At 36.7% G+C, this 26,215-nt stretch overlaps 1 protein-coding gene across 1 annotated transcript in view; it reads right to left on the reverse strand.

Moving 5' to 3' along the window:
* Positions 1-26,215, reverse strand: part of bcr (BCR activator of RhoGEF and GTPase) — a 73,375-nt gene that overhangs the window by 29,386 nt on the left and 17,774 nt on the right. Inside the window, exon 2 of the mRNA XM_044144497.1 lies at positions 4,301-4,485. Within this exon, the coding sequence (XP_044000432.1) occupies positions 4,301-4,485 (185 nt within the window). The remainder of the gene's footprint in view (positions 1-4,300; positions 4,486-26,215) is intronic.

The raw sequence follows: 26,215 nt of genomic DNA on the forward strand, positions 1-26,215 counted from the left end.
TAGCAGAGGCTAATGAAACCTTAGCCTTTGTCAACAGTTCACTATCGAACATTTAGTAGTAATGAAAATTATCAGCTGGAGCCACTACATCTTGTCATGGCACTACAGTGAAATTTATTAATCCCATTCTTTCACAGACATATGTGGAAGCAGCTAGCATGACTTTGAGCTTGTGGCTGTGGAAGTGCTTGACACAGCTGAAATTAATATTTTAATGGATGAGCAAATATATTTGGCAATATAGTGTCAGTTTATATTCCATAGATACAAAATGGTAAAAAAAGATTGTATGAAAGGGACATTTAAATCAGTTTTGTACATTAGCATATTCAGGCTGTTAGAGTCAAGGGCCAAGTAAGATATGTCAATATTTCTCATTATCATATTAATAGTAAAAAATAAGCAAATATTTTCAGTACTTTCAATAAGAATAGCTCTACTTATTGTTGCTTTACAAAAATAGGGTGCAATATGTCACACCATGCCTTCTACACTGCTTTTGCGCACACATACGGGAAGAACTTCGATGTCTGTGGGCGTACATGCATTTATTAAAATGATGGGGTAAATGGGTTTGAAACTGGTTTCCATGGCCACTGCATAAGTAGATGCTGATGCAGATTTCAGGGAACAGTTAAGGCTGAGTAGATTATGAAACCCTCTGGGATTATTATAGACTGCGTCACATAGGAGGTTGTTAACCTGCAGTTTAAATGCATGACTGAATACACTTTTTATTATGTTGCAATTTCTGCAACAGTCACATCAGTACGATTTTTGTAAAAATAATATTTGACTAAAGCTAGACATTCACAATTACATCTTTTAAATTTTGATTTAGATAGGACACATGCTTCTATCGTTCTCCAGAGAATGAACTCCAAGAAATCCAATGGATCGCATGTGGCTCCAACATCAACATCTGTGATTTATACTACAGAGAAATCAGTAATATGGTTAAAACGTTTTTCAAGGTTTGTGATGTGATCTGGTCAGCTCATGTTCAGCCTAGGAACCCCTGGACTATCACTTAATTCTGAAGCGTCTTTTACTTGTAGCTTTGTCTTTCCTTTTCTTGAATTACTAGCCCTACAAACAAAAACACACTATGGATATTTGTTCAAAGACAGCATACAGAGGAAGCTCATGACTGACTCTTTTTATTATTTCTAACAATTTGCAAAGCAGTCATCATTAACTTGGAAACATTACACATATCACAATGTCCACAAATACACAAATAAATCAGTATTTATATTTAACAATTAAACATTTTATTTGAAAGTGAAAATAGATTTCTTTTCTAACAGTTATGATTGAGTTTTTAGAGCACAAACTACACAAAAAAAAGCCACATGGTATTGTTCATGACTGATTTGTAAAAGTAATAAAAAAGGTAAAATGACCTATAAAAATTGAGAGTGGAAACTTTTTTATAGGCCTTATAACAAAGCCTCATCTTTAAAGGTTTTATGCTTCAATAGTGTGATCTTTTCCTGTCTTACTCCTTTGTATTATTCTCTTACACGCCCTTTTATGAAAGCAGTCTGACAATGGATTTTGACAGCTCCTGCATTATGGATGACATTGTTTAGAGTTCTGAGATGCATTGTACGTTTCCATTGCTCATTATATATAGGCACTAAAATACATGTAAAGAAAGTATGTATACAAATATATTTAAATATTTTTTTCTGGGCTGTCTTTTAACTTAGGTGTTGCTAAAATAAAATGGAATGGATTTATTACACTCTAATGCAGCTCATAATGAAGGCCTAAAAAAAAAAATAACTAGCTGAGGCAATGAATAAAAATGTGTCATCACCCTCAAAGCTTATAAAGTAGCATTAAAGGCCTAGCAAACATGAAGAAAAGGTTACACCAGAAGAAAATACACAGGTAAAGCATTATTTCATCCATTCAGACGACAGAACATAGAAGACTTGAGTAGATGCCCAAGCATTCCATCTTTTATTCATTACACTGGAAAGTAATGAGCTCGTCTTTGGGACCAAGTTAAAGAGGTGCCTGTGTGCGGCATTGAAGCTACACACCTAAACAAGAAGCTCTCATGATCTGATTTGCTCCTAACTTGTTAGTGGGTGACTGAGATTTGTAGATGAAACAGTCAGATCAGTAAAAAAAAAAAAAAAAAAAAAGGCAGCTCCATAACAGAGTTTTAACATGAGAAGACAACAATAAATCGTAATCCTGTATTAGTTTTATTAACTCTTTAATTTTTATTTTACAAATTGCTCACAAACAATTTGTGCCATCCCTTTTTTATTCCTATTGTATTTCCCTCCTATGTTCATGTCTGCTTGGCTACGTCCAAAATATCCCGTGTTGCACCTCAGTTAGAAATATGAACAATTCCAGATTCTCTAGAAAGATTTCATTTCTTATGGATATTATGTCAAAGTTTCATAGCCAAAGCAAGCAGGGGCATGACCTCACCAACAGTATTATATGAAAAGCGACAACAGTGAACTTTAAGACGCTTTATGATGTTGCAGTTCTGGCAGTCAAACTTTAAAGCTAAAAAAAAATCTGCTTTATAGGTTGAGGAAGAAAGCCTTCATTGATTTATGATTCTGCAACTCTAGCAGCAATATAACTGTCTTCATGAACAGTTACCCCCATTCTCCTCTTACTTTCTAATGAGAGGAAAAGTCACAATAGGAAGAAGAAAAAAGGAGCCACTGACAAAAATCAAATCATCTCTGATGGTGAGTCACCACATTGACATCATAAAACCATCAGCTCACACTGGGCCAAATTGAGCCTGTCTGGGCTCTGATACATAAATTAAAGAACGAGACAAGGGCAATGTTTGCGGAGGACTTTTCAAAGGGCAAATAAAAAAACAATAGTTGCACTGGCAGCCCATGAAAGTCTGTTTGACACTGCTGGGAATTTGTTAAGGGAGGATTGTTTAAGTGTTGCATTCTATATTTGACTGACTTTCAGAGAACTGCTTTGGAGCTAAAACTGCAGTGAAAGAAACTGAAAACATTCCTCTGACACAACAGCACAAAAGTTATGTGATTTAGTAGAAAAATCCAGTAAATAATAAATGATTTTGAGCATACGACATCAATAAGATATATGTCTTATACAAATTTACTTTGAAGAATTATAGTATATAACCTTAGTAATGCCCCTTTTATAATCATTTAAGACCAAACATAACGTTTCTGGGATCCTAGAGGGAATGTATTCATCATGGCACTGCTAACATAGCACACTTTTGCTACCACGTGATTACAATTTTACAGTCACTGGCATCACATCTACACTAGAATGTTTTCTTGAATTCACAACATGTGTAATTTCCCCATAAAAAATTATCCACCTCCCTCAGTTTCAGCATAACTGTAGGAAAGGAAAAACTTTCAGTGTTACCATTATATGAAAAAAAAAATAACTCTGTCAAATATATACTTATGCTTTAGCAGGAGTAGAGGACTAGTATTAGATATGAGTTTATAGTCAAATATTTACCTAATAGGAATATAAAAAAAAAAAACCATCCCATTAGGTGCAATGGTACAATTGAAAGAGGGTCTACTTATGCTGCCATAATTGTATATGTTTCTGGACGACTTAAATCTGAATCCTAAGTTCCCAGGTCAAACAAAAAAGGCAACGTCCACTATTTATTGTCAAATGTAAGCTGTTTATTTCAATTCTTGTGTCTTGTGAATGCTCCCCAGATGTAGCAAAGATTGAAAGGTTATAAACTAAAACATCTTCATGACAACCAGCACAATGATTTCACAGCTCAGAAGCCATTTTAGCCTATTCCTTTAAACTCTGGCACTCCTCCTTTTTTTTTGTTTTGTCACAAAAAACTAAGAAAAGCAGCTCTTTGGTGGTCTGAAACTAATACATCATCTTCACTATAATCTGTAAAGAGTGTCAGATGTTAAAGATTGCCAGATCTATTTTTACAGAAACAGAATGGCAGAAGGAAGAGAGATGGAAGGATAGAGATGGTTGTAAAGTTCTGAGGATGAGGAATAATTCTGCCAAAACTCTCCCAGACGCAATCAATCTGAAGGCTAATTTGTTTCTTTCTTGGGTGTCAGGCTGTAGAGTGGAAAAACATGTTTTATAGAAATGTTTTCATTTGAAGTGATAGGCCTAAAAAACCTTCAGCTGATGAAAAGTTGGAAGGTAAAGAATGTTCACCCTTTTCAGGCATCATTAACCACTGGCTTTAGTTTGCTTTTACTAGAAAAGTAAAAAAAAAAAAGTGTCAGCTGATACTGATGAGAAGACACGATGGCACACTGACCGACTTGGAGGACTCCAATGATCCTGAGGAGAGTGTGTCCCGGCTGCTACGGCTCTTGGAACTGAGGTGCGGTGAGGACGATGGCGAGTCGTCAATGTACGGCAGGATGTCATGGTGCCGCCGCTGCTCCTCTGCTCGGTCTGCATCGTAACCGTATGTTGGAGGGGTTCCAGTGAAATGGCCATCTGTTAAGGACAAAAAACAAACAGCAATTTAAGACCTTTAAAAGGCTTTTGAAATTGATGCTGCAGCATTTCTGACATGCAGATGCTGATGTGACTTTTGGGCTGGCGGGGCATCCATATCTTTAATTTTCCTGACTAAGGCTTCCAGAGTTCTCAGTATATTTTTAGCAATTTCTTAAAGTATAAATACTAAAGGTCACATTGAATCCACAGCAGATATTTCTACAGTCATCAGGCTTTAAATACGGGGCTGTAAGGAAAGGGAGGGCTGGATTGATTGATGGATAGATGGTAAAGTCAAATTGCGGACTTGTTCATGCAATAGAACCATGGTTAAAATTTGCTTGCCATGACCTAAAAACTGTCACTTAAATGGTATTAATGCATAGCCTGTGCAAAAACAAAATGTGCATAAAATACTTCACTTTTACTACAGACATCAAAGCAACCTTGACCTACAAATCAAAATGTATGCTCATTATTTGAGGTTTTCTGCACAGCAGTGCATTGAGACAAAGACAGGGAGTTGTGCATTGCATTTACTGATTGGCTTCGTGCTCTCAGAAGGTTGCCAAGTCTGGTAAAGTTAATTTCCAACTCTAATTAGAATAGCTCCGGAAACTGGGGCACATAAAATTAATTTCTCTTGCATCTTTGTTCATACACCATAAACCATAAAAAGGAAACACCTGACAAAGAAAACTTAAAACTGCTTAAAGGTTAAAAAAAAAAGTAGAATACAGTGTGGATCATCAAAATTTATTACTGATTTGCAAACTTGTTCTTAAATTTTAACGATTGACGTTAATAACTTATACAGCAATATATGATTCACTTTAAATGGTCAGAACAAGAAACAAAGATCAGTGAGCTGTTTGTCCAGCAGATCAGTGCAGGATGTGTGACAGATAAAATAAAGACAGAAAGAAAGAACTCTTAAAGAGATAGTAAAGAACTTTTTGAAGCAACTAAAAGTTTTTCATAGCTAAATATATGCTATTTTTTATATGCTCTGTAGTTACTTCTGTACACAGGTTCTGTATCTTTCCACAACATCTATATGTTGCAACAACAATCTCTTTGCAGTTTACGATTAAAGGATTGAAGTAAACAACACTGAAGGAGGGCATTCAGTGTCAAGAAATTATGTCCACCCGTGATTTCTAAAGCTGACAGTTGTTGATGGGTGATGCCCGCTGTGCCTTCTTTGATCAAAGGCATGCTGCCAGAGGGAACAACGCAACACAGAAACTCTATGTGGGGCAAACAGCCTCTTCCCACAATGCCAAACCTTTCAGCAAACCATAGTTCCCAGTGTGACGCTTGCATTGGTGGTGTAAAAATATCAGGTGGATTTTTAAAAAATACCCAGTCAAAGATGAGTGAGTGCGCTACTAGCATGTTTTTCTTTCTGGGTTTTCTAGCTCTGCCTTGGTGCATTAATAGTGGCAGGCATAAAAAAAAACTGAGTTTTTTGAGAAATAACTCAGTAGCTGTTTCTTCATAACACTGAACATACTCAGAACATTTTACAACTTAAATCATACCTTTGTTTAGAAAAATGCCATTTCTGGAAATAACACATGCAGTTTTAATGTAAGAGTCCAAAGAAAACACTAAAGTCTTAAATAATGGTGAAAACAACTATTTGCAGTTGCAAACACCTCAGAATAAAAATGGGTGCTATGATTGTAAATAAAAATAATTAAACATAAATAAAATAATTTTTTCATGGTTATGTTTAGACCATGCTTTGGTTCAGATTGGCCTGGACCACTTTTTTTTTTCTTCAAAATTTTACACCACTTTTTATGAATATTTTACTTGTGTTTTCACCCATTTGTTGCCTTTACTGACCTCTTTGTTCCCCCCCTTTCTCTCATGTTCCATGAAGGACATCTCACATAAAGATTATAAGCAACAAATACCACTGAACAAAACAAAAACAGGCAACTTATTGATGTCTACTTGGAGCTACTGAAAACAAAACCAAATTCAGGTCCCAGCAATAAAAATAAAACACGCGCAAACTTTCCTCTAAAATCTGTGCATGGAAACAGCATTTGGGAGGGGAACAGCTAGGGCACGTTCCTGCAGGAGGCGGAGAACTACAATAACACTGGCATCCGCCTAACTGGGTGTTAATGACACTGATGATGACATGTGGCCACTGTGTGTGGGAGCTGGTATTTGTACAACTGTTGATATTAAAAGATTATTAATAATAATCTTAAAATCTAACTCTCTGGAGCTGATTAATCAAAAATTGTTTTACAAAACCACAAAGTGTTGCTGTGGACAAGGAAATGAGAAGTGTTCAGTAGCAGTCAAGATAAATGGGTACATTGAGGTTTATAGTTTTATGTATTCAGACAAAATAAACTGAATCTGGTTTTTACCAGGTTCTTAACATATTTAAATCTGGCCTTGTGTGCACTAAAGCACAGCAAGTTTTAACCCTTCACATTAATCATTGTTTCACATTTAAAAAAAACAAAAAAACAACATTAACCATTGCTGCTTCCATGAATTTTATATGGGAAAGTAACAACCAGGAGCTGTTTATTAAAGCACTTTATTGACTGGTCAGCAGCATGGGAGATCACCTCTATTGAAGCAGATTTACAGTCTGAAAAATACAGACAGGTGTTGAATAATGCTAAACAGGAAAAATATCTAAGTTGTCCACCATCAATTAGCAAGGGTTGCCCCTCTGAAATCGACAGTGAGAAACAGTGAATATTTTTCACAGATTCTTTTTTTTTGTTGTTGTTGTTGAAGAGCCTTGTAAATTTTTAATTATTTTTACTAGCTTGTGATTTATAAACTCACAAGGCTTTTTTGTACTATGACAATGTTGTGAGTCAGCTGTTGAAATCAAACCTCAAACACTAAGGTGTTAATTGAAACTACTTTGTGTGGCCATTTTGATTTAAACTTTTCCACACTTCTCAGTTTCGAGATAACAAAAATCCCCAAACTGAATTATTGTCTGTTGAGACAGTGTTATTATTTACATTTTGTTATTTATATACATATATATTTATGGAGCAAGATGGCTCATTGCCAAGGCTAGCATATCACAGGAGGAAGAGTAATGGGGATAGACTTTATAATGGAAAAAGCAGTTTAGTTAAGCAACCAAAAGCAGGTTTATTTTGCAAAGATATCTCAATGTTTCTCCATGAAAGACCCATGGAATCATGTTTGCCATCTGTACATCATGAGCAGTTTAATTTCAAATGGCTTTTAGTGCCACTGTCTACAAAAGGTGAGTGCAAGTAAAAATTGGTTGTGGGAATCCACTTGGCTTGTTTTTCATATTATTTTATCCTCGCATGTCAGGCCATTCTCAGATCACTCTCTGCCTTTTACTCTGTAACTTGTTTTTCCTCTGGCTCAGCCACATTTACAGCATATCGACAAGCTGCTATAGTGCAAATGCAAGCAAGTATTGATTTGCATTATCCATTTTCACATATACACAGAATTAAAAGCTCTGTTTGAGTTGAAGAACATCTGTGGCCAGGAGACAAACTGATTGCAGCGTTTGTAAAAAAAAAAAAGACAAAAGAGTGAAAAGTGGAACCATCAGAAGAAAGCCCAGAGACAATACAGCACCCGAGAGCCGTGATATTAAAGCGAGAAAAGAGGAGATTCTCAAAGGAGGAATAAGATATCCTCGATAGCGAGTTTCCTTTCCATCCCCCCATCAAGCTTTCCCCTCAGACTGCCAGTCATAAATCTGTTCTGCCTGCTGACACCTTTATTGAACCTACAGAGCAGGACTGTCATCCAAACATTACCATTATAAGCTCTTCCTCAAACACACAAATACATTTACACACTTACCTCAAAGCTCTGTGCAGCCCTATAAGAGGCTGGTTTTACTCAGAGCTTTCCTTCCTAATCCAGCCTTTTGATGAGGGAGAACATAATCATAAGATGTGTTTGGAGACCCCCTCTTACCCCACCCAAATTCTGATTCAAATTCATCGTGCTTAAAGCGCATGGTGGATTCTTTGGAAGTTTAGTCTGTATGCTGGAGATAAATAACGTGGATCCCTGATGACCAAATAAACAGCAATTCTCGTTACTGCTTAGCAGATATATTTTATAAATGTATCATTTATGGAGCTTAGGGAGCGGATTGTGTTCCCCTGTGTTCCCCCAGCCCTAACATTTCCAATTTAAAGATAATTTAGCACAAAAGAAAGGGGGTTGGGACAGAAGTGAAAGAAGAAAACTGCAGAAATGAAAGAACATCTTCAGCTTCGCTGGAGGGGACAGATATACCACCAAGCCATCTTCAGTTTTTTTTTCTTCGTCCTCTAATCCTCCTGCGATTGCACAGCTATGCGACAGTAGATAATTTTATAAATGTGGCAATGCTGTCAAACAGCAGACAGGAAGTCAAAGTGTGTTACATCTACGTTGACAATTAGGTGGCCTTTAGAGAGAAAAATAAGAATGTGGATGTGATCATCTCCCAAGTCAAATATCTCCAAAAACACAAATTTCAAGGTTTATTGTTAAATATAAAGATGCAAAGTGTGTTTTTGTCTGCACAGATCCGTCTCTGTGGGGACAGAGTTTGGAAGAAAACCTGGTAAATATATATAAACCAGTTTCTCCCTAAGCAGGAAATCACACATTCTCTGCATGAAGACAAAAAAATCTTTGTTATTTTTCATCACAAATCAATTACATTTATAAATGCTCTTTTTTAACCAACTGAATGTGCACTTGCAGCTTGCTGCCTGATGTCTCTCCATTTTGAATCTGATCGGAAAATCTTAGTGAAAATAACCCAGAATAAGAGCAGCTGATTTTAGGAATAAAGGTGGATTTATTTATAAAGTAAGTCTTTAAGATGGTGATTCTTTGAAAATACTTTACACCAAATACATGGAGAGTAGCAATGCTATGAAAATCAAAATCAAAATTACGAGGTGCGACTATGACGATAATGAATATGTGTGTTGTTTTTCTGTTTTAGGTAAAACCAATTTAATCAAGTTATACATTGATGTGAAATAGTTATTATTCGTCTCAGTGTTGTCTAACTGTGAGAGTTCCAGCTAATCCCTGGCTGTGGTATTATTTAATTAAGAGAGTGAAGGATGAAAACCAGGAATAAGAAAAAAGTGAATCTTCAGTGGACACAAAGTCACGTCTTGTCTAAACAGAGACTGAAAGAGGACTTGGTACTCTACGACAAAAATAAATTTTTTTAAAAAGTTTCTGTAACCTCTTAGTAAGTAAAAGAGAGTAATTCATCCATCATCTAAACCCAGTTATGCTTGCAGGGTCGCGCGGAGGCTGGTGCCTATCTCCAAGGGTGGGTTATGTGATGAACAAGTTGCCAGTCCATCTCAGGGCAACACAGAGACATGCAGGACAAACAACCATGCACAGACTCACAATTTAAAGTAACCAATTACTCTAAACTCCTCCCATCGTCCAAAAACAGAACCTGAAGAGAACCCACAGATGCTCAGGAAGAACATGCAAACTCCGTGCAGAGAAAGCTTTCTTGCTGAAATATTCTTTAAAGACAGCAACAAACAAAAAACATGTGAAAACTAAAAAAATGGATGACACAACCAATCGAACAGCTGTGCCAGTATCCCTCTATTCTGTGTTTTCCTCCCACATTTTCTTTAATACAGATGACTAGTAGAAGAGATGTTTCTTTTTTCTCAACTCAGGCAGATGTTCAGTAGGTGCACCTACTGTTCTTATCCTCAGAGACAAACCTTTGATTCTGTAATCGGCTGCCCTGTCTTCCCCATCAGATGCTAAAGTCATTAGGAAAGAGACTCATTATTCCAGACCCTGAAGCAATGTCTGGGAAATAAGTGTTTAAATTGCTGAAAAGTCACACAGACATTCTGATTAATATTATAGCATGCTTAATCATTAGCTTCACTCAATATGGAAGCTGCTCATTAGAAATCTGTTTTTACAAGCAAAGATAATAAAATATTATGAAAAACATAAATGTTTTAGAAGTAGATTAAGGTAATTTTTATTGGGTAGAGATTCTGAGAGCATTATAAAGAACATTTTGCTTCTCTCCCAACTTTTCATCCTTTGTCTTCTTCATTTCTCTTGGTCTCTCCGTTTTCTTTTTCTTTTGACAGAGCAGGTGCCAGTTCACAATCAGACCACAGCAGCAAATCTTGAGGGCAGACCTCAGTCCTCTGACACGCTAAGTAATGCCCTATGAGCACCGTGATGATCGCACGTGTTTCTGTGTGGGAGGAGAGCAACCTCATTAATTTTATCTACACTGAAGCTGCCACTTAAATCTCCATGGTTTTCAGGATAACAGTCAGTACCTTATCATTGCTAACGTGTGGGTTTTAAATGCATGTTTTCATTCGAGAGAAAACTAACTCTTCTTTATCTTTGAATACCCATGTTACCTTTGGATATAAAATAGTATAAAAATATAAGAAGAGTCCTTATAAGCAACCATGATATTGGGGAGTCTAAAAATGTGAATATTGTTTATTTATAGCAGATAAACAGTAAAAGAAAACTTTTTTTTTTTTTTTTAAAAAAAAGGGGGAAACAAATCCAGATCCAATATGACATGAGATGAAATATTCCAAGTTTCCAGCAACTATCTGTTTATGATTCACCCTGTTGGAACCAAGATGCTGCTTTTGACCACCAAAACACCATCTTTGGTATCGCGACAAGGTTCAACAAAATACATTAAATCAACTTGTTTCTTTGTAACAAGTCCTGAGTGAAAATAAAACAAACAAACAAACAAACAAAAACTCTTGAAATGTATGTAAACTTTTGACTTTGAAGACATTAATAAATAAGCATCAAACATATTTCTTCTCTGATTATTATGGCATTTAGCAAACACAATTGTTTTGGTAATTCTGACCAAAAACAAGAATGGTTTGGTTTGATTTAACTTCAGACTGTGAGAAAAAAAAAAATAAAAAATTATCCAGAGTATGTCAACTTATAGTTTCAATACAAATTGTAAGCTGCTGAAAACAAGTTACGCAACATAAAACAAACTTTCCTCTAAAAATGACCAAGTACTGCACTAAAAATGGCTAGGTGGAAGTAAAAACTCAAAGTAGTAAGAAAAATGTTGAATTCCTGTTTAAAGGTTACATCTGCCTGACTGGTGGGGAAATATACAAGACTTGAAGGATGATTCTTTACAACTAAATGGCACTATATACAATCAAGTGCTAAATAAAAACTTTAACCCAATGTTCAAATATGTAAGCCTATGACAACAGTGCCTAAGTAGCAAGTAAGATTTTAGCTTTGAGGGTTAGCGGTAGCATTTTAAGCTAAATTAAAAAATTTAAGATATGTGTGTGTTCACTGTGTTGTCTTAGACAATGAAAACAAATTATCAACTCCTCTCAACAGACAATTATAATATTAACTTTTTATTTTATTTGCTAGCTAGAAAGTCTGAAGACAGAACTGCTTGTTAGCTTCACTAGCTATGGAAATCAATCTCTTTTGGGGAATGTTATCACACAATGGCAGGCGTTTGATCATGTTAATGTGTCTGGGGCTGTAAAGAGGCATTCAATACTTCAAAGTGAGCAAAGGTGAAAGGTTAAAGAGTTGTGGAGAAATCAGTGGGATCAGTGTTCCCTTGTTTGGGGAAAGAGGTGGCAGTAGAAATCCTATAATTTATTACATTATTCCACACTGAGTCAAGTGTGATTGTGCAACAGCAGCACATAATTTTATTTAATATATTTCACACTAAACAATAATAAACAAAAACATTTCATATTAAGCACAGAATGATGGCTTTTCACTGAACGACATGATGCAACTCAAAGTAGATTGAAGCCTGTTTGAAATTCATTCTGTTTTTATACAGAGTCCAGACTATGGATGAGTTGGTTTACAGTGTTTATCTATAGCGGGTCACCTGGTATTTGTGGGGTTTAGAGACCAGATCCAGTAGTAACCAGCGAATAAGTGGGGGGTCCAAAACTATTACAATTTTACATCCTTCTACGTTTGCTACGTTCTCTTCTTAAGAGAGAAAAAAATGCCAGTGACTGGAATTGTCTTCACATTAATAGAGAAGAGTAACCCAACATTCTCTGTCCCCAAACTATTGCTGCACACTCCCAATAAGCTGGGTGGAAGTGATTGAATAAACTTTACTCTCACAAGATGGGTGAAAAAATTCTTTGCTTGAAATATTTGCTATAAGGTAATAAATGCAATGTAACTCTAAAATAATTATTGTATTTTGGAGGTGTTAATCTAATCCTTACTTAATATTAACTTAGAAATTAAGCTTTATATTTGATTCTTTAATTTTGATGGAGGTTATGTACTCTGACATCTGGTTTAGTTTAATATAGTTGTAAATAAGAAATTAGAAAATGCAATACAAACACATAAATTAAGTTAGATTTTTGTCACAGTTCATTAAAAGCACTTACACAAACATCTAATAAACAATAAGCTACACACGGAGTATTACATTTCTTGTTTCCCACTGTAATGCTTCAACAAGAGTTCGTAATTTTTCTATGTTGTGAACCTGTTGAGGTTTTAATTAAGACGTGATTATGGCACATGCTGTTTATGAGACATGAAAGGTGAAAAAGCTACAGTCCATTTTAAAAACTGGCTGATTTTCTAAAGGTAAAGCTAAACCAGAAATATTTCCAATAATTGTCGAGCGAGAAAACTACTACATCAGCATAATGTAAGTCGATTTTCTTTCTTTGTGGAGACAAGTGGCTCGACCAAAACACGAATCAGTAGGCTATACACTCACTGGCGAAAAAAAAGCAGGATGGCTGAAGTCATTCCCCAGACACAAGGCACAATTTCAGCGTGATCATTTATTCTGTACAGTATAATGGCCAACAATCAGAGAATATGTGCTCCAGGCATGGTGTTATCTCCGATCACATCACCCTGGCTACAATCCCCAGAGTCCCGTAATGCAGATAATATTACCCTGCTGCTGGCAGTGCTGTTCGGATTGTCTCCTAGGAACAAAGCAAATGGCAAACAACTGCACTTCTGCCACACTCATGACTTCATAGTAGAACTGTTGATTTTTTTTTTAATAGATAGTTAACTAGGTGAAAAATCAAAGGTTTCAGGTTCTTCCCACTACAGTATGAGCGGAGTTGTGCACAGATGTTTTTTAGATTTTATGGCACAAAAAACTTTTCTTTGTTAGTAGCTTGACAAAAAGAAGGTCCTGTGCTAGGACTCAAACACAAAATAGGTACCTCTATAGTCTCCGTACCACTGAGCCACACAGAGCCCTGTACTATTTAATACTGGATAACTAATAACTAATTGTAGCTCACATTAAGTTATGACACTTTTCATCATTTTTGCTGCTGTATCTGAAAAACATTTGGAGAAACCGAAGCAAATTCAAAACGAGGAGAGTTGTGCCCTTTCCCTGGAGGGTAGAAACTACTTTTCATAAGTTTATGCTTTGACATACTTTTGCTCACACATCTATGTCCTCATGGGGAGTCCCTTTTGATAATTTTCTGTTGCTTTAAGCTTATTGCAGTTGCTAGCAAAAACCTTAATTCCTCTTGAACTCTTTAAAATTCAAGTTAAAGATTTCACACAACACTCTTTAATCCATCATCTGAAAATCAAAACCACTCCATGACAAGGAAAGATGAAAATACTGGGAAATCGAATGGCGCTGAATGGATAAATAGAAAATAAAATCACAAAAAATAAAATATTAAACAATTTTTAAGCTGAATATTACTCAACTCAAGAATGGCTTAAGATAAATCAGAAAGGAAACCAGGAGACAGAGAAATAGGAACTGTAGAGAAACAGGAAGTACACAGAACATAAAGGAACCAAAAACACCAAGGGAGAAAAAGAAACTGAGATTTTCCAGGAGAAACTTAACTTTGAAAAAGGCTGAGTGGGATCTGAACTGAAAAGCAAGATTGAAAAAACAGAACATAAATATACAATTTTCTCCAACTGTGTAAAGGACTCCTGAGTTTGACACTAGCAGTCTACACAAAATCCTTAACATCATGACATCTGCTCACATGGGATTAAAATACATTTTTTGTACAACATTCAAAACTTTACTCTGGATAGGTGAAATGCATGCCACTCTTTTCAAATCTAGATTTGTAAAGACTTCTAGTAAATACACTTTTCCTTCTTCTCTTTTAGTATGAATCACCTTAAGTTGGTCTACAGCATTCTAAAAAGTGCTTTATAATTTGATGAACAATTATTATTATATTGTTGTAAATCTCACGCTATGACTCAACCATCCAATCTGAAATATTGTATCTGCATGTCTTGGTTTGCAGCAGGAGTCTTTTTATTTACATAGATTTATTAAAGAAGATCAATTTAGCAATGCAGTAAAAGTCACTGATTGTTAAACTCCACTTCATCTGCAATTATTGGCTATCTTTCCATACAAACAAAGAGATCGGAGTCTTGCTTCACTGTAATTAATACATCTATGTTATGTATATGTCATCCTTGCTTTCTAGGGGCTCACACCCCTAATGAATAATACAAAAAAAAAATGAAAAAAGAAAAACACCACAAAAACAAACATGCTTTCTGTCAGTTTAACTTTACACTCTTGTGTCCCTCGGCTGCTGGCTCAGACACAATGGCCCGCAGCAGCGCTTATCATCGTTGAACAGCAGAACGAGCATAAAAGCTCCGGTCTGCCTAATCTCTGGTCAAACACAAACCACAGCCTCAACGCCGCTTACGGCAGTAAACTACTGCTTTATGCTGAAGCTGTAGCTGTTCAGGGGGACACGCATTAGGACTTTGCTAAATGAACCATAGAAATGCGGCAAAGCTTGTCTCCAGGGTAACTGTTGCCAGGGATACCGCGGCTAACAGGAAGAGAATTTTGTTAGTGGTTAGGTTACCTGTAGGGATGCTCAAGAGACCTTTATTGATGCTACTTGAAACATATTTCCTAATTGATTTCGATTCTTTTAGTCTTGTAAAAAAATGTGCTTGCTTTTTTTCATTAATAAACATCAGACATAGATTATCTGAGTAAGCACAACAATTATTCAAAGATTTCATTCATTCAAGTAAATAGCTGTCCAAACCAACCAGGTTCAATACGAGAAAATAATAGTTAAAAAATGTTGACTAACTAAATGTCTGATTATTGCCAGACCTGTAGAATTAAGAACTAATTTAAACAGAACCTGTCTGACAGCATGAAGTAGGCCACAAGACTTTGTATAACAGTTTATCATGCCTTGACCAAAAAAAAACAAAAAACATAAAAAACGGAAGAACAAGTATGAAAAAGAAATCAATGACATTCATGAAGCTAGAAAACCACAGTGAGAGCCTTTATCCATGAATGGAGAACATGGAGCACTAGGGAACCTTGTCATTACTCCCACAGCTCCACAAAAAGGCCACAGGAGAACGCATAACATCATATGAAGAACTGCAGGCATCAAACATTTCACATGGAAATGTGTTATAATTTCAAACATCCAAATGTAAAAAAGACAGCATCTCTTTACAGCATTAGCATTGTATTTCCACATAGCTGTCTAAGCAGAAAATATTTGAAAATGCTGTCTTAAATCAAGATTGTGCTATAATAAAGATGTCTTTACAATACACAACAGGGTGATATGAGCTGGATATAGTTAGCTGTCAACATCCATTCAGTGCGTGTCACACCCGATTTGATTGCTGCACAATTTTTATGTGCCGTATCAGTTCAGCTCTAATTACTTGCTCTCTTCAGTCCCCCTCTTTACACTGGAACTGTGCCAATCCGTTTCCCAGTTTCAAGAACTCCAGCATCAATTACCTGATCCATCATTCAAAGGTCCCCATGATCATTCTGAAATCTGCACATTCAATTGACATACATTTTGTGCCCCTGACGAGCAGTGAAGAGATTGAGTAGCGCACACACACACTAATCAGGAAACGTACAGCAACCTCTCAAGACTTTCGACATTAATGTGAATGCACAGGCATATTTTTGCCAAATGAGGACAGTGAATAATTAGGGAGATGAAAGGCAGAGTTTACTCAGACAGTCATTTCAATTATCCCAGCTTCTCTGGCAGTCTGGCAGCTGCCGTCTCTGAAGGTTACAGGCTCAGCTCGCCACAGTTAGGTCAAGCAGGCAAGACGATTATTACCACTTTCTTAAACTTCAAAAACAACTCAAACATTTTGGATGGATACCAACAGAAACTTTAGATAATAGGATAAACAATGGCATGGGGCCAAGCCAAGCAATAATGGATATACCAACTGATCTTTAATAAATATATTTACAGCCTAAACTGTGACTGAAAGCAAGAGCAGGAAGAGAAGCACAGCAAAAACACTACATACACCTATGCTAATGTGTGCTCTTTTTTTCTGCTACCATCTGGTGATGAAAGCAGGCATATTCTTTTCAGAACTCAATGTCATATCATTAGTTAACACCTACTCATCTGTGCAAGCGGAGAGTGTTTTCAAAACAGGAAAGTGCGGCTTCTTTCAAAAACACTCCCTCTATCAGCACATGGATTTCAACAGAAGCTCTGCTATAAATAACAAATGAGAATATACCTCAAATGTGTATTTCTGATAACAAATATTGGTCTATGACCTTCTTTTGAAAACTGGAACAACTGTGAAACATATTTTTCAAACCCCAAATAAAAGCAACTCACACAAAAACTTGGACTGATAAACCTTTCAGGCAAATCTTAATCAAGAAGTTTTGATCCGAGTGATAAAGGCAACATAAAAAAAACAAAACGACAACACATGACTGAAACCAGTATGAAAAAGGTGAGTCATTGGGGGTGATTAAGTCAAGTTTCAAACCTGCAAGTCGGTCTCCAGAAGGGTGGAAGGTTACCAGAGCATCTGCCTACCACACCCCTTTCATTACTTTCAGATAACAAAGAATAAACATCCAGAGTGGCTCTCCAAATTCCACACATGCCTGTTAAAAATGTGTTAGAGTGCTGATCCTTAGTTTGATACTTTGTTGAAGCAGATTTTAATTCAAATTCAGCTTTCAGTTCTTTGTATGAATTTGTCAGCATGCCACATTTTCACTTCAATATTTCTTGACTTGACTTTCTATCTATCAGATTGTGAGGACAGGTGGCACACCACACACTTTCTGAGCGACTTAGAGCTGGATTCCACCTTGGACTTACACTTTCCTCTCAAGAAGAAATTCTTACAATGATTAGAATATTTGCTTGGAATCCATCTTCATCTGCAGCTTTCAAACAGAAACCTGACTACCTAATGAAGCCAATTCTTTAAGGTGCAGGTGCTGCGTCTCTTCTTTTGGTCTTTAGACATTAGCTTAACCAACCCCCTCCACGATTCATTACATTTTCAACCTTTCAATTGTATTTCTAACAGATGCAATCCCTCTGTCCTCACAAACTGAAAACTTAATTTTTCCAACCACAAATGAGAACAAATAGGTTCAAAATGGCCCAAAGAACATTTTAGAGTCGGAATTGCATATGGGATTGTACATAAAACAGGTGGTTAAGAGTTAGTAACTGGGTTAAACTGTGCACAAATGAACAATTTTATGTACTGCTCTTGCACAAAAATGCTAATGCAGAAAGGAAAAGTTAGTCAAAAATAAGTAATGGAAGAAAATGGGTAAGTAAGAGAGATGAGAGGAGATAGAATCCTGCATGAGCTTCTTACAGAGAGATTATGGAGAAGAATGAGTTTTTCTTCACTGGCGCCTCAAGGGAGGAAAGATATATTCAGTTTAGGTTAAAAGAAAGTATTTGGGAAAGAAGCAGGAAAATGTGCAGCATGTAGGACTTAGATGGGGGGACGAGTCCTAAAGGGATTTTTCTTCTGGATGAGGGAATTGAGAATTGAGCTTTAAGTGAGCCACATTTCAGAAAATATGGCAAACAGCTGTTAAAACAGCATTGAAGTTTGCAAAAATTGTCCCAAATCAAATAACTGGGAGATGTCATTTGTTTACCCTTTCAGACACCTCTCTGTTTCCTAACCGTCTTTCCCTCTGATCATGAGCTTTCTGTGATCGGTTCTCCTTCTCTGGAGCAGTGACTGATAGTGAGGTGCCAGTTACATGGGCTGCCTGGGTAACATTAGCCTGCTTATGTAACAGGACACTACAACGGGGGGAGATCGTGGCCCTGCAGGTTGAACAGCCTCATGTGTATGCACTGTTGTACGCCCACAGGTGTCATTTAACTTTGGTACATTAAGACAGAGCAGGAGCACATAACTTATTTCAAAGCCATGACTCATGCACAGGAAATATAAAGAAAGTGATGATTTTATTTAACTACAGCAAAATTCTTTCAAGTAAAAATATCAGTTCATGCTAATGTCTGATGAAGAAGTTTGCTTATCTGTGATTAAAAATGGGATTTCTAAGTTTAGTCAAAAAAATGGAGCTGCAATAAATCCTCTCATTATTGGCATGTTATTGGCACAAGTTGTGTAATAACATAATGGAATGATAACACATTTTGAAGAGTTACTGCAATATACAAGCAGGACTCTGATCAAGTTAGTCTAGAATGACAAAATGAGTAAAAAAAAAAAAGAAAGAACCAAAGACGTTAAAACAACTCAATCATCAGGCATATCCAGCTTAGGGCTGAAACTATTAATTGCATTAATGCTGAGGAATCAATTATTGGAAAAATTGTCAACCAAATTAGTAACCAGTAAAATAAGTGGAATATACAGCCTCAATAAAAGCAATTATCTTTTTTGAGGTAATTAAGCCAAAAATGTGCAACAATATGTGCATTTTGCTTTTAAGATTAAAAATAACTTATATGAACAATATGTTCTACCCAGAATACCTCAAATGGCATAGTTTTCGCTTCACCTGATTCAAAACCTGCATCTTTTTTTATTAAAATTATTAATCGGTTGATCCAAAAATATATATGAATTGATTAGCACTACACTGTGTTGATGATAAGTCAAGCAGAAAGGGCTGAACTTTTCACATGTTGGTATTATTAGTATTTATCAGCTGCAGATGCATCCTTTGCTACCAATGATCAAGAGTTCAATGAAAGGAATGGCATGTTACTGCATGTCAGGGAATAAAATCTTTATTTTCTTATTTTAGAAAAAAACAATTCAATCATTTATTTATATATCTGAATGTATTCCTAATATTTTATGAAAGGCTTAAGTGGTTATATGAAAAATCTGCAGATTCTTTTATCTAATAGTCAGAAAAATCCAAATAGAATAAATCGATTACTGAAATGATCATCAGTTGCAGCTTGATGATGTTAGCAAACTGTTAATAGTGTATTAAGTTTACTGTTGCTTTAGTTTCTTAACTCCTCACAGCCGATTGTAAAGCAAGTGTACTGCAGCGACTGGAAAGCACAGCAGGTTCATATACTGACACAAAGGCAGCCTCCCTGACAGCGTGTGGGTGTCCTCGACCCCTGTGGAAACCTCGTCCTTTGGTGTGTTTGCTGGAGCATGTGTACGTACAAAGTGGCTGGTAGGGCCCAGCAGGTGGGGGGTGGGGCTGCAGTGGGTGAAAATGGTGCACAGCAGCATTGCACGGTTTCTCGACCACCAGACAGATGTGCTGCAGTCCCACATGCTTATTACACACCGAGGGCAAGGCAGGGGAGTCACATGCACAGCTAAACACACACCAATGGGCTACCATGACATCATAAAAAGAATGAACCACAAGGACACATGAATGCCATATAGGTGTATTTATGTGCAGCTGCAGCCCAGTAATAGTTTCATCCTTACCGACACTCCAACATCAAGACAGCTGCAACATTAAACTTGATGTGAACCAAGAAAATGAGGCCTTAAAATGGGAAAATAGACAACTATGATGGATGAACAGCAAACTATTCTAATGATATTGTTTCTAAAATGGATAGAGCCTGTTTCACCTCGCTGAGTGTGTCATATATAGCCTTACTCTCCTGTATTATTTAGTAATGGAATACAGTGTTGGAGGTTGGCAAAAAAGAAAAAAAAAGCCATTATTCAAACCATTTAAAACAAAAATGTGTTCATAGTGTAATAATGGTTAACTGGTATTTTTATTCAAGGTTATCACAACTCCAGAAACTTAGTCTTTGTAAAAAGATGTGTTCCACTTTCTGGCCACAGGTATTTTAAAATGAAGCTGTGCAGAAAAAACAAACTACCAAATCACAAAAAATGATTTCCTAAAAAAGAGGGAGGCGATGACCTGACCCAATATGTTGCCCAACATGAATTAGCCAGAGCAATTTCCAGGTATTTTAAAGACAGAGGGAAAGCAACACATCCCCTCTGGCCAGAAGAACAACAAACAGTCTGTGAAGAATGGCAGGCTAAAGCAATGCCATTGTCCTCCAGGCTGACAAGATTACCTTCAAACAAAAATGTGCTCCAATGAAAAACAGCAGTATAACTGAGAGCTGTTTAGATCATGCAAGATGTCACACTGCACCGAGGTGTACTCACTTTCTTAGGAGAGTTTGATTTTCTCTGCTACAATGTACAAAAAGAACAACATTGTTTCTTAAAAGCTTGTTTCCTTTTTTATGATTTCCGTTTGTGTCTTATTTCAAAATAGAAAAAGACTTAGCTAAACACAGGAAGTAATCACCATGTATAAAACCGATAATTATTATTCTACAGTCTCCATGATGCTGTGTTTTAAAGTGTTTGATGTGTAGCAAGCTCCCATGATAAACTTCAGCAAGAAACAGAAGCAAACAGCCACGCATTGCTGCAGGCTGGCAGCATGAAGTAAACAAACAAGTTCCACAAACACACAGAGCGGCAGCACTGGAGAAAGAGGACAGAACATTTTTTGTCTATTTTGCCTACATTAATGAGTTTTGTCTGAGATTCCTCCCTGATGCATTTCGCCCAAAGCATCTTTGATTCTACAAACAACACCAGCAAATATTCCACAACAGAAAGACTTCACTGTTTGCACTTTAGCTCAACTTTGTAATTTTGACCTTTCTGATGAAACCAAATGAATTTTGAGGGGCCTTGTGGCTGTAAAACACAGACAATGTTTCAACTTGAAAATACAAGTGGCTGTATCTACTTTGAAAACAAACTCAAAATGTTTCTTTTTAGAAAGACAAACAGAAATGCATTTAGCATACATCGCTCTGCAAAAGTATTCATGTGGTCTTGAACTTTCCACATTTTGTCCTGTTGCAGTCTAAAACCTCAACATATTGCTCTGAGACTTAAAGTGATAGACCAACAGTCTGCAGTCTGTGGCTACAGAGACATTTTGTGGTGTTTTTAAAAGATAAAAGTTGGTTTTAGTAGTTCCTCTTTATTCTTTGGTGTAATATCTGCATTGAGTTTTCACAACAAAATGACTCTGAAGGTAAAAGGAAGATATATCAGCTATCAGCTTCATATCTTTAAGGTGAATTTTTATTTTGTGTTCAGTAATATTGATGTTGTTCTCCTCAGACACATTTGTCCATTGATGACTAGCATTTTTTAAGAGCTGCAAAAAAAAAAAATACACCAACCATTTTACATACACGGTACATTAATAAAACCTGACAAATTTCTCTTTTTTTAAAGGTCAAACTGGTTTAGTAACTCTAATAAATTGTATTTGATAGAGGAGAGAGCAAAACTGGCTTTTTGAACTGTAATTGGTTGCTTATCCCAAATATAGACAAACACACAGTAGTTCAAACAGTTGATAAAAAAAAAGGATTACTGCATTATGCAAATATGTAAAGAGTACATAGTACAAAACTGATAGCCTCCCAAAAGATGACTCTCAAAACAGCTAGTTATAAAATCCACACATTTGACCTTGATGGAGTTGTAAGAATGAGCCATTTTTTGGAAAAAAAATAGAGTAATTTTACCTCTTGGCTGACATGCAAAGTACTACATGTGACAGAAAACAAAGGATACAAATGACATACAGTGGTGACATACGGTGGTGGCAGCATCATGCTATGGGGATGCGTCTCTGCTACTGTGACATGAAAGCCCATCGGGGTAAGCTAGATATGGCAAATTGTGAAGTAAAAGCCAGAGCGCTTAAAAAACAAGACAGCTACTGTTGAAAGACAGTCATAAAAACTGCTGCTTACATTTATTTGATGTTATTAGTTACTTACTGTTCCTATATAAAACAAGAAAATTACTCCTTGTCTGAATAATAAAAAAAAAAAAACTACAACATGCAAGTTTTAGTAATTAAACTGTACAATAACCCTAGCCAATTATATATAGAGCATAGGAAAATCAAGATTAATTGAAAATTGAATTAAAAGAGTACGACCTTTCGAAGAACAAAATTCAAATGAAAGTTACACTCTCCCAGAGGTTTCAAAGCTCTGTGCTAAAGAGCCACAAATGCATTCATTCCCCTGTGGCTGCTGTATGCTCCACTAATCTGCCAGGCAGAGCGTATGGATGATGAAGAGAAGACAGGGAAGAAATGAGAAGGGGATTCATGACAGGAGTAGATGTGCATTTGTGCATTTGCACATCAAAATGTGTGTGTGTGTGTGTGCGTGTGTGTGTGTGTGTATGCGTGCAGCTGCATATGCTTGTTGAGGTGGAGCATGCGGTGGTTTCTGCTCATGTGAATGCGCAGCTCGGAGAGATGAATCGAAGTTGGTTTCGTTGTTCTAGAGGGAGTTCACGTCGCACTGCTGAAACAAACACAGTCAGCACGAACACACGGGAGAACACAGATGAGGCTCTGTGGGTGGTGAGCAAAGCAGCAGAGACTCCCCAGATAAAAACACTGTAAAATTATAGCCAGCCCAGGACTATGCAAACATGAAAAATTACATCATTACAGTCACTGTGAGGATTAACATTTATTGTCATGTTAGCTTTTTATAAGAACCACCAGTAAACTGTATGTCTCATTAAATCGGCAAGGGAATGAAATAGGTTTTTATTCTACTTTAAAAAGGAGGTGTATTTATCATTTAATTATACCTTATAAGCAGAAATATCTAAAAGATGAACCACCAGACAGACAGATGCGATGAGTCATTTGGTGCACGCTCTCTGAGTAAATATGACTCCCACACCCAGACAAGTAAAATAGCCACAACTTCAGTAGCAACAACAGATACGAGTCTGTTTTTAAATGTTGTTTACAATGTTTCTGCTCTCGTGTCAAGAATGAAAATAGCTCCTTAGAATTATATTTGCTGTAAAAAGGAAGTCATATTTAGTTACCTGACACTTTGATCAACATAAAAAATGTGAAATATGAATTAAAATTGCTTCAGTAACATGGGTTTTACATAAACCCGTAGGACTTGGTGTCAAACTGCTAACCTTGTGAAAGAATAATAAACCTCTCAATAATTGTATTCAAATTCAAGGTTGCATTTTTCTGTTTTTTAATTTGCGATTACACCGCTGCCCTGAAAGAGCAAATATTCAAATGTCTTCCTTTAATTTCTTGACCTTTATCCTGACTACTCAGTAGTGTTGAGAATGTTTTGCTCCTACTATTCTTTTTTAGAAAACAGAAGCCACGTTTCTTCATCCCTAAAAAGAAACCTCTCTCTGTGACATTCAGCAGAGACTGATAACACCAATCTACTGTCAGGATATCTGGTGTATACAGAGTCCAGGACCGTTTTGACGGACAGGCCCACACACATACACACACGCAGAAACACAAGAGATGTTGTAAGAGTGGAGGTGTTTGACCCAAATTCTGCCAGAAGAACTTCCAAATGGGTGGTTGAATGGGGAGGTTGGAGAGTGGGCGTGCATGTGTGTGTGTGTGTGTGTGTGTCATTAGACATGTCAGGCAGGATCTGCGAGAAAGCACGAAAGGAAGAAGTGGTTCAGCTGTGTGCATGGAAGCAATCAACCAAAATTAGCAACACAAATATGAGGACATGCTGAGCTGAGTACTGATGAGGAGGAGAAAGAGACAAAATATACCAAATAACACTTTGGCAGACTTCATTATATGCTGGGATAAATACTTTCTGTTCACTTATAAGTTACAAAGGAAAACACAAAGAGAAATGTAGAAAATCCTTTTGCTTTTTCAAATAAGTAAATGCACCACAACAGGCACAATAAGGTTGTGTTCTGTTACTTAGTAAATACAAAAGTCTTCAAAAGCACATTTTCAGATTCTGCATAAAGCAGTGATGCAGCAACCTGATATCAACTCAAGTCTGTTCACTGGAGCTACATATCTGTTTACGTAAAAGCCATGAACTACATTTACTGGAGAAAATGAATGACACAAGATCTAGCAGCAAAACTTTTTTGTGTATGGTTGATTGTTTCTACTAGCTTTTACAGTAACAAAATTGGAAAATGAAGACGAGAGGCGCACATAAATCTGAGCTGTGTTGTCAGAGCACTCAAATTGATCTAACACCCTCTTAAGCTGCACTAGCCTAAGTAAATAACATTTAACAGTGAGTTGGGAGCCTTTGGCAGTGAGCCTCAGGCTGCACTGGCTCAACTATGGGGTGAAGCAAAGGGTGTAAAGATGGGGAGGGAAACCGCTATCCACTGAGGAAAAGACACAAAAAGCAGGAGAGCATTTGCCACACTTGAGTAAGATTAGATAATAGACTAAAACATGGGACTAAAGTCTCTAGTAAGCCACTATGTACTATTAGTAAAGCAATAATACTGCAAAACAATGCAGGTTATCCATAAATGTGAGAAGTTGAGGGTGTGTATTGAGTGGGAAAAAGGTGGTGTGGGAAAACATAAGCGCATCCATCAGCTGCAACTTTTTATTTTATTTTTATCTTTGATCTTTACAGGAACAGTTTACAGAAACATAGAGAAGCAACTATTGCATCAGCATTCACACTACCATTCCCAAAACATCGTCTGGCTTTCTGCCGTCTCAGCAACATCTCATATTTATTAGCACAGAAGAAAGCCACACCAACCGTGGGAAGAAAGTGGCTGTAGGGAAATCAATGAACAGGTAGTGCAAGGTGAGGGTGTCCTCTTGAAGGAGGGGGAATCAGCCTCTAATTGAAGCCATCAATAATCCACTACACAGGTCTGTCAGCCATATCTTGGAGACTGACAGGCTGGCCACGTGTGAATACACAAACGCACACACAGGCGCCTGCAGAGAACACAACTGTGTCAGATGTCTGATAACCTTGAAGTACCCCGTCAGCTCTTGTCAGCAAAAGCAGGATGATATTTTCAAAAAGCAATGATAAGATGATTTTAGGATATTATTTTGGTTTACATTGTTTTTGTGGGGTCAGAATAATTAGCATATTCAAACAACTCAGTTTTAGGCCATACAAATTTTTAAGGCACCAATTTCTAAAGTACTAGTGCTTAAAATACATTTACTTGCAACTTAAATTTGTACTTTTGCTGTGATTACAATGTGACATAATTACTATGCCTGGATATCCATGCTCAAAAGAAATGTGCATCTGAAACTGGCTGTTTGTGAATTGTTAAGGGAATTACATTTAAAATGTTTTTTCTAAAGTTCCTCCAACAGTTTATTTGTCATGGAAAGCTGTAAATTCAGTCAAACTTGGTTTGAAAACAGGGATTTGGAATAATTATAGACGACATGAAACCTCTAAATAACCAATATTGTTTTATTTGTTGCTTTTTTGTTTAAATAAAAGCAAGCAGATTATGATGTATGTCATTCAGTAATTACATCTGCTTAATTGACATCTTAGAACTTCAC

The sequence above is a fragment of the Gambusia affinis genome, linkage group LG17 (assembly GCF_019740435.1).
Source record: "Gambusia affinis linkage group LG17, SWU_Gaff_1.0, whole genome shotgun sequence".
In the NCBI taxonomy this organism is placed as follows: Eukaryota; Metazoa; Chordata; class Actinopteri; order Cyprinodontiformes; family Poeciliidae; genus Gambusia; species Gambusia affinis.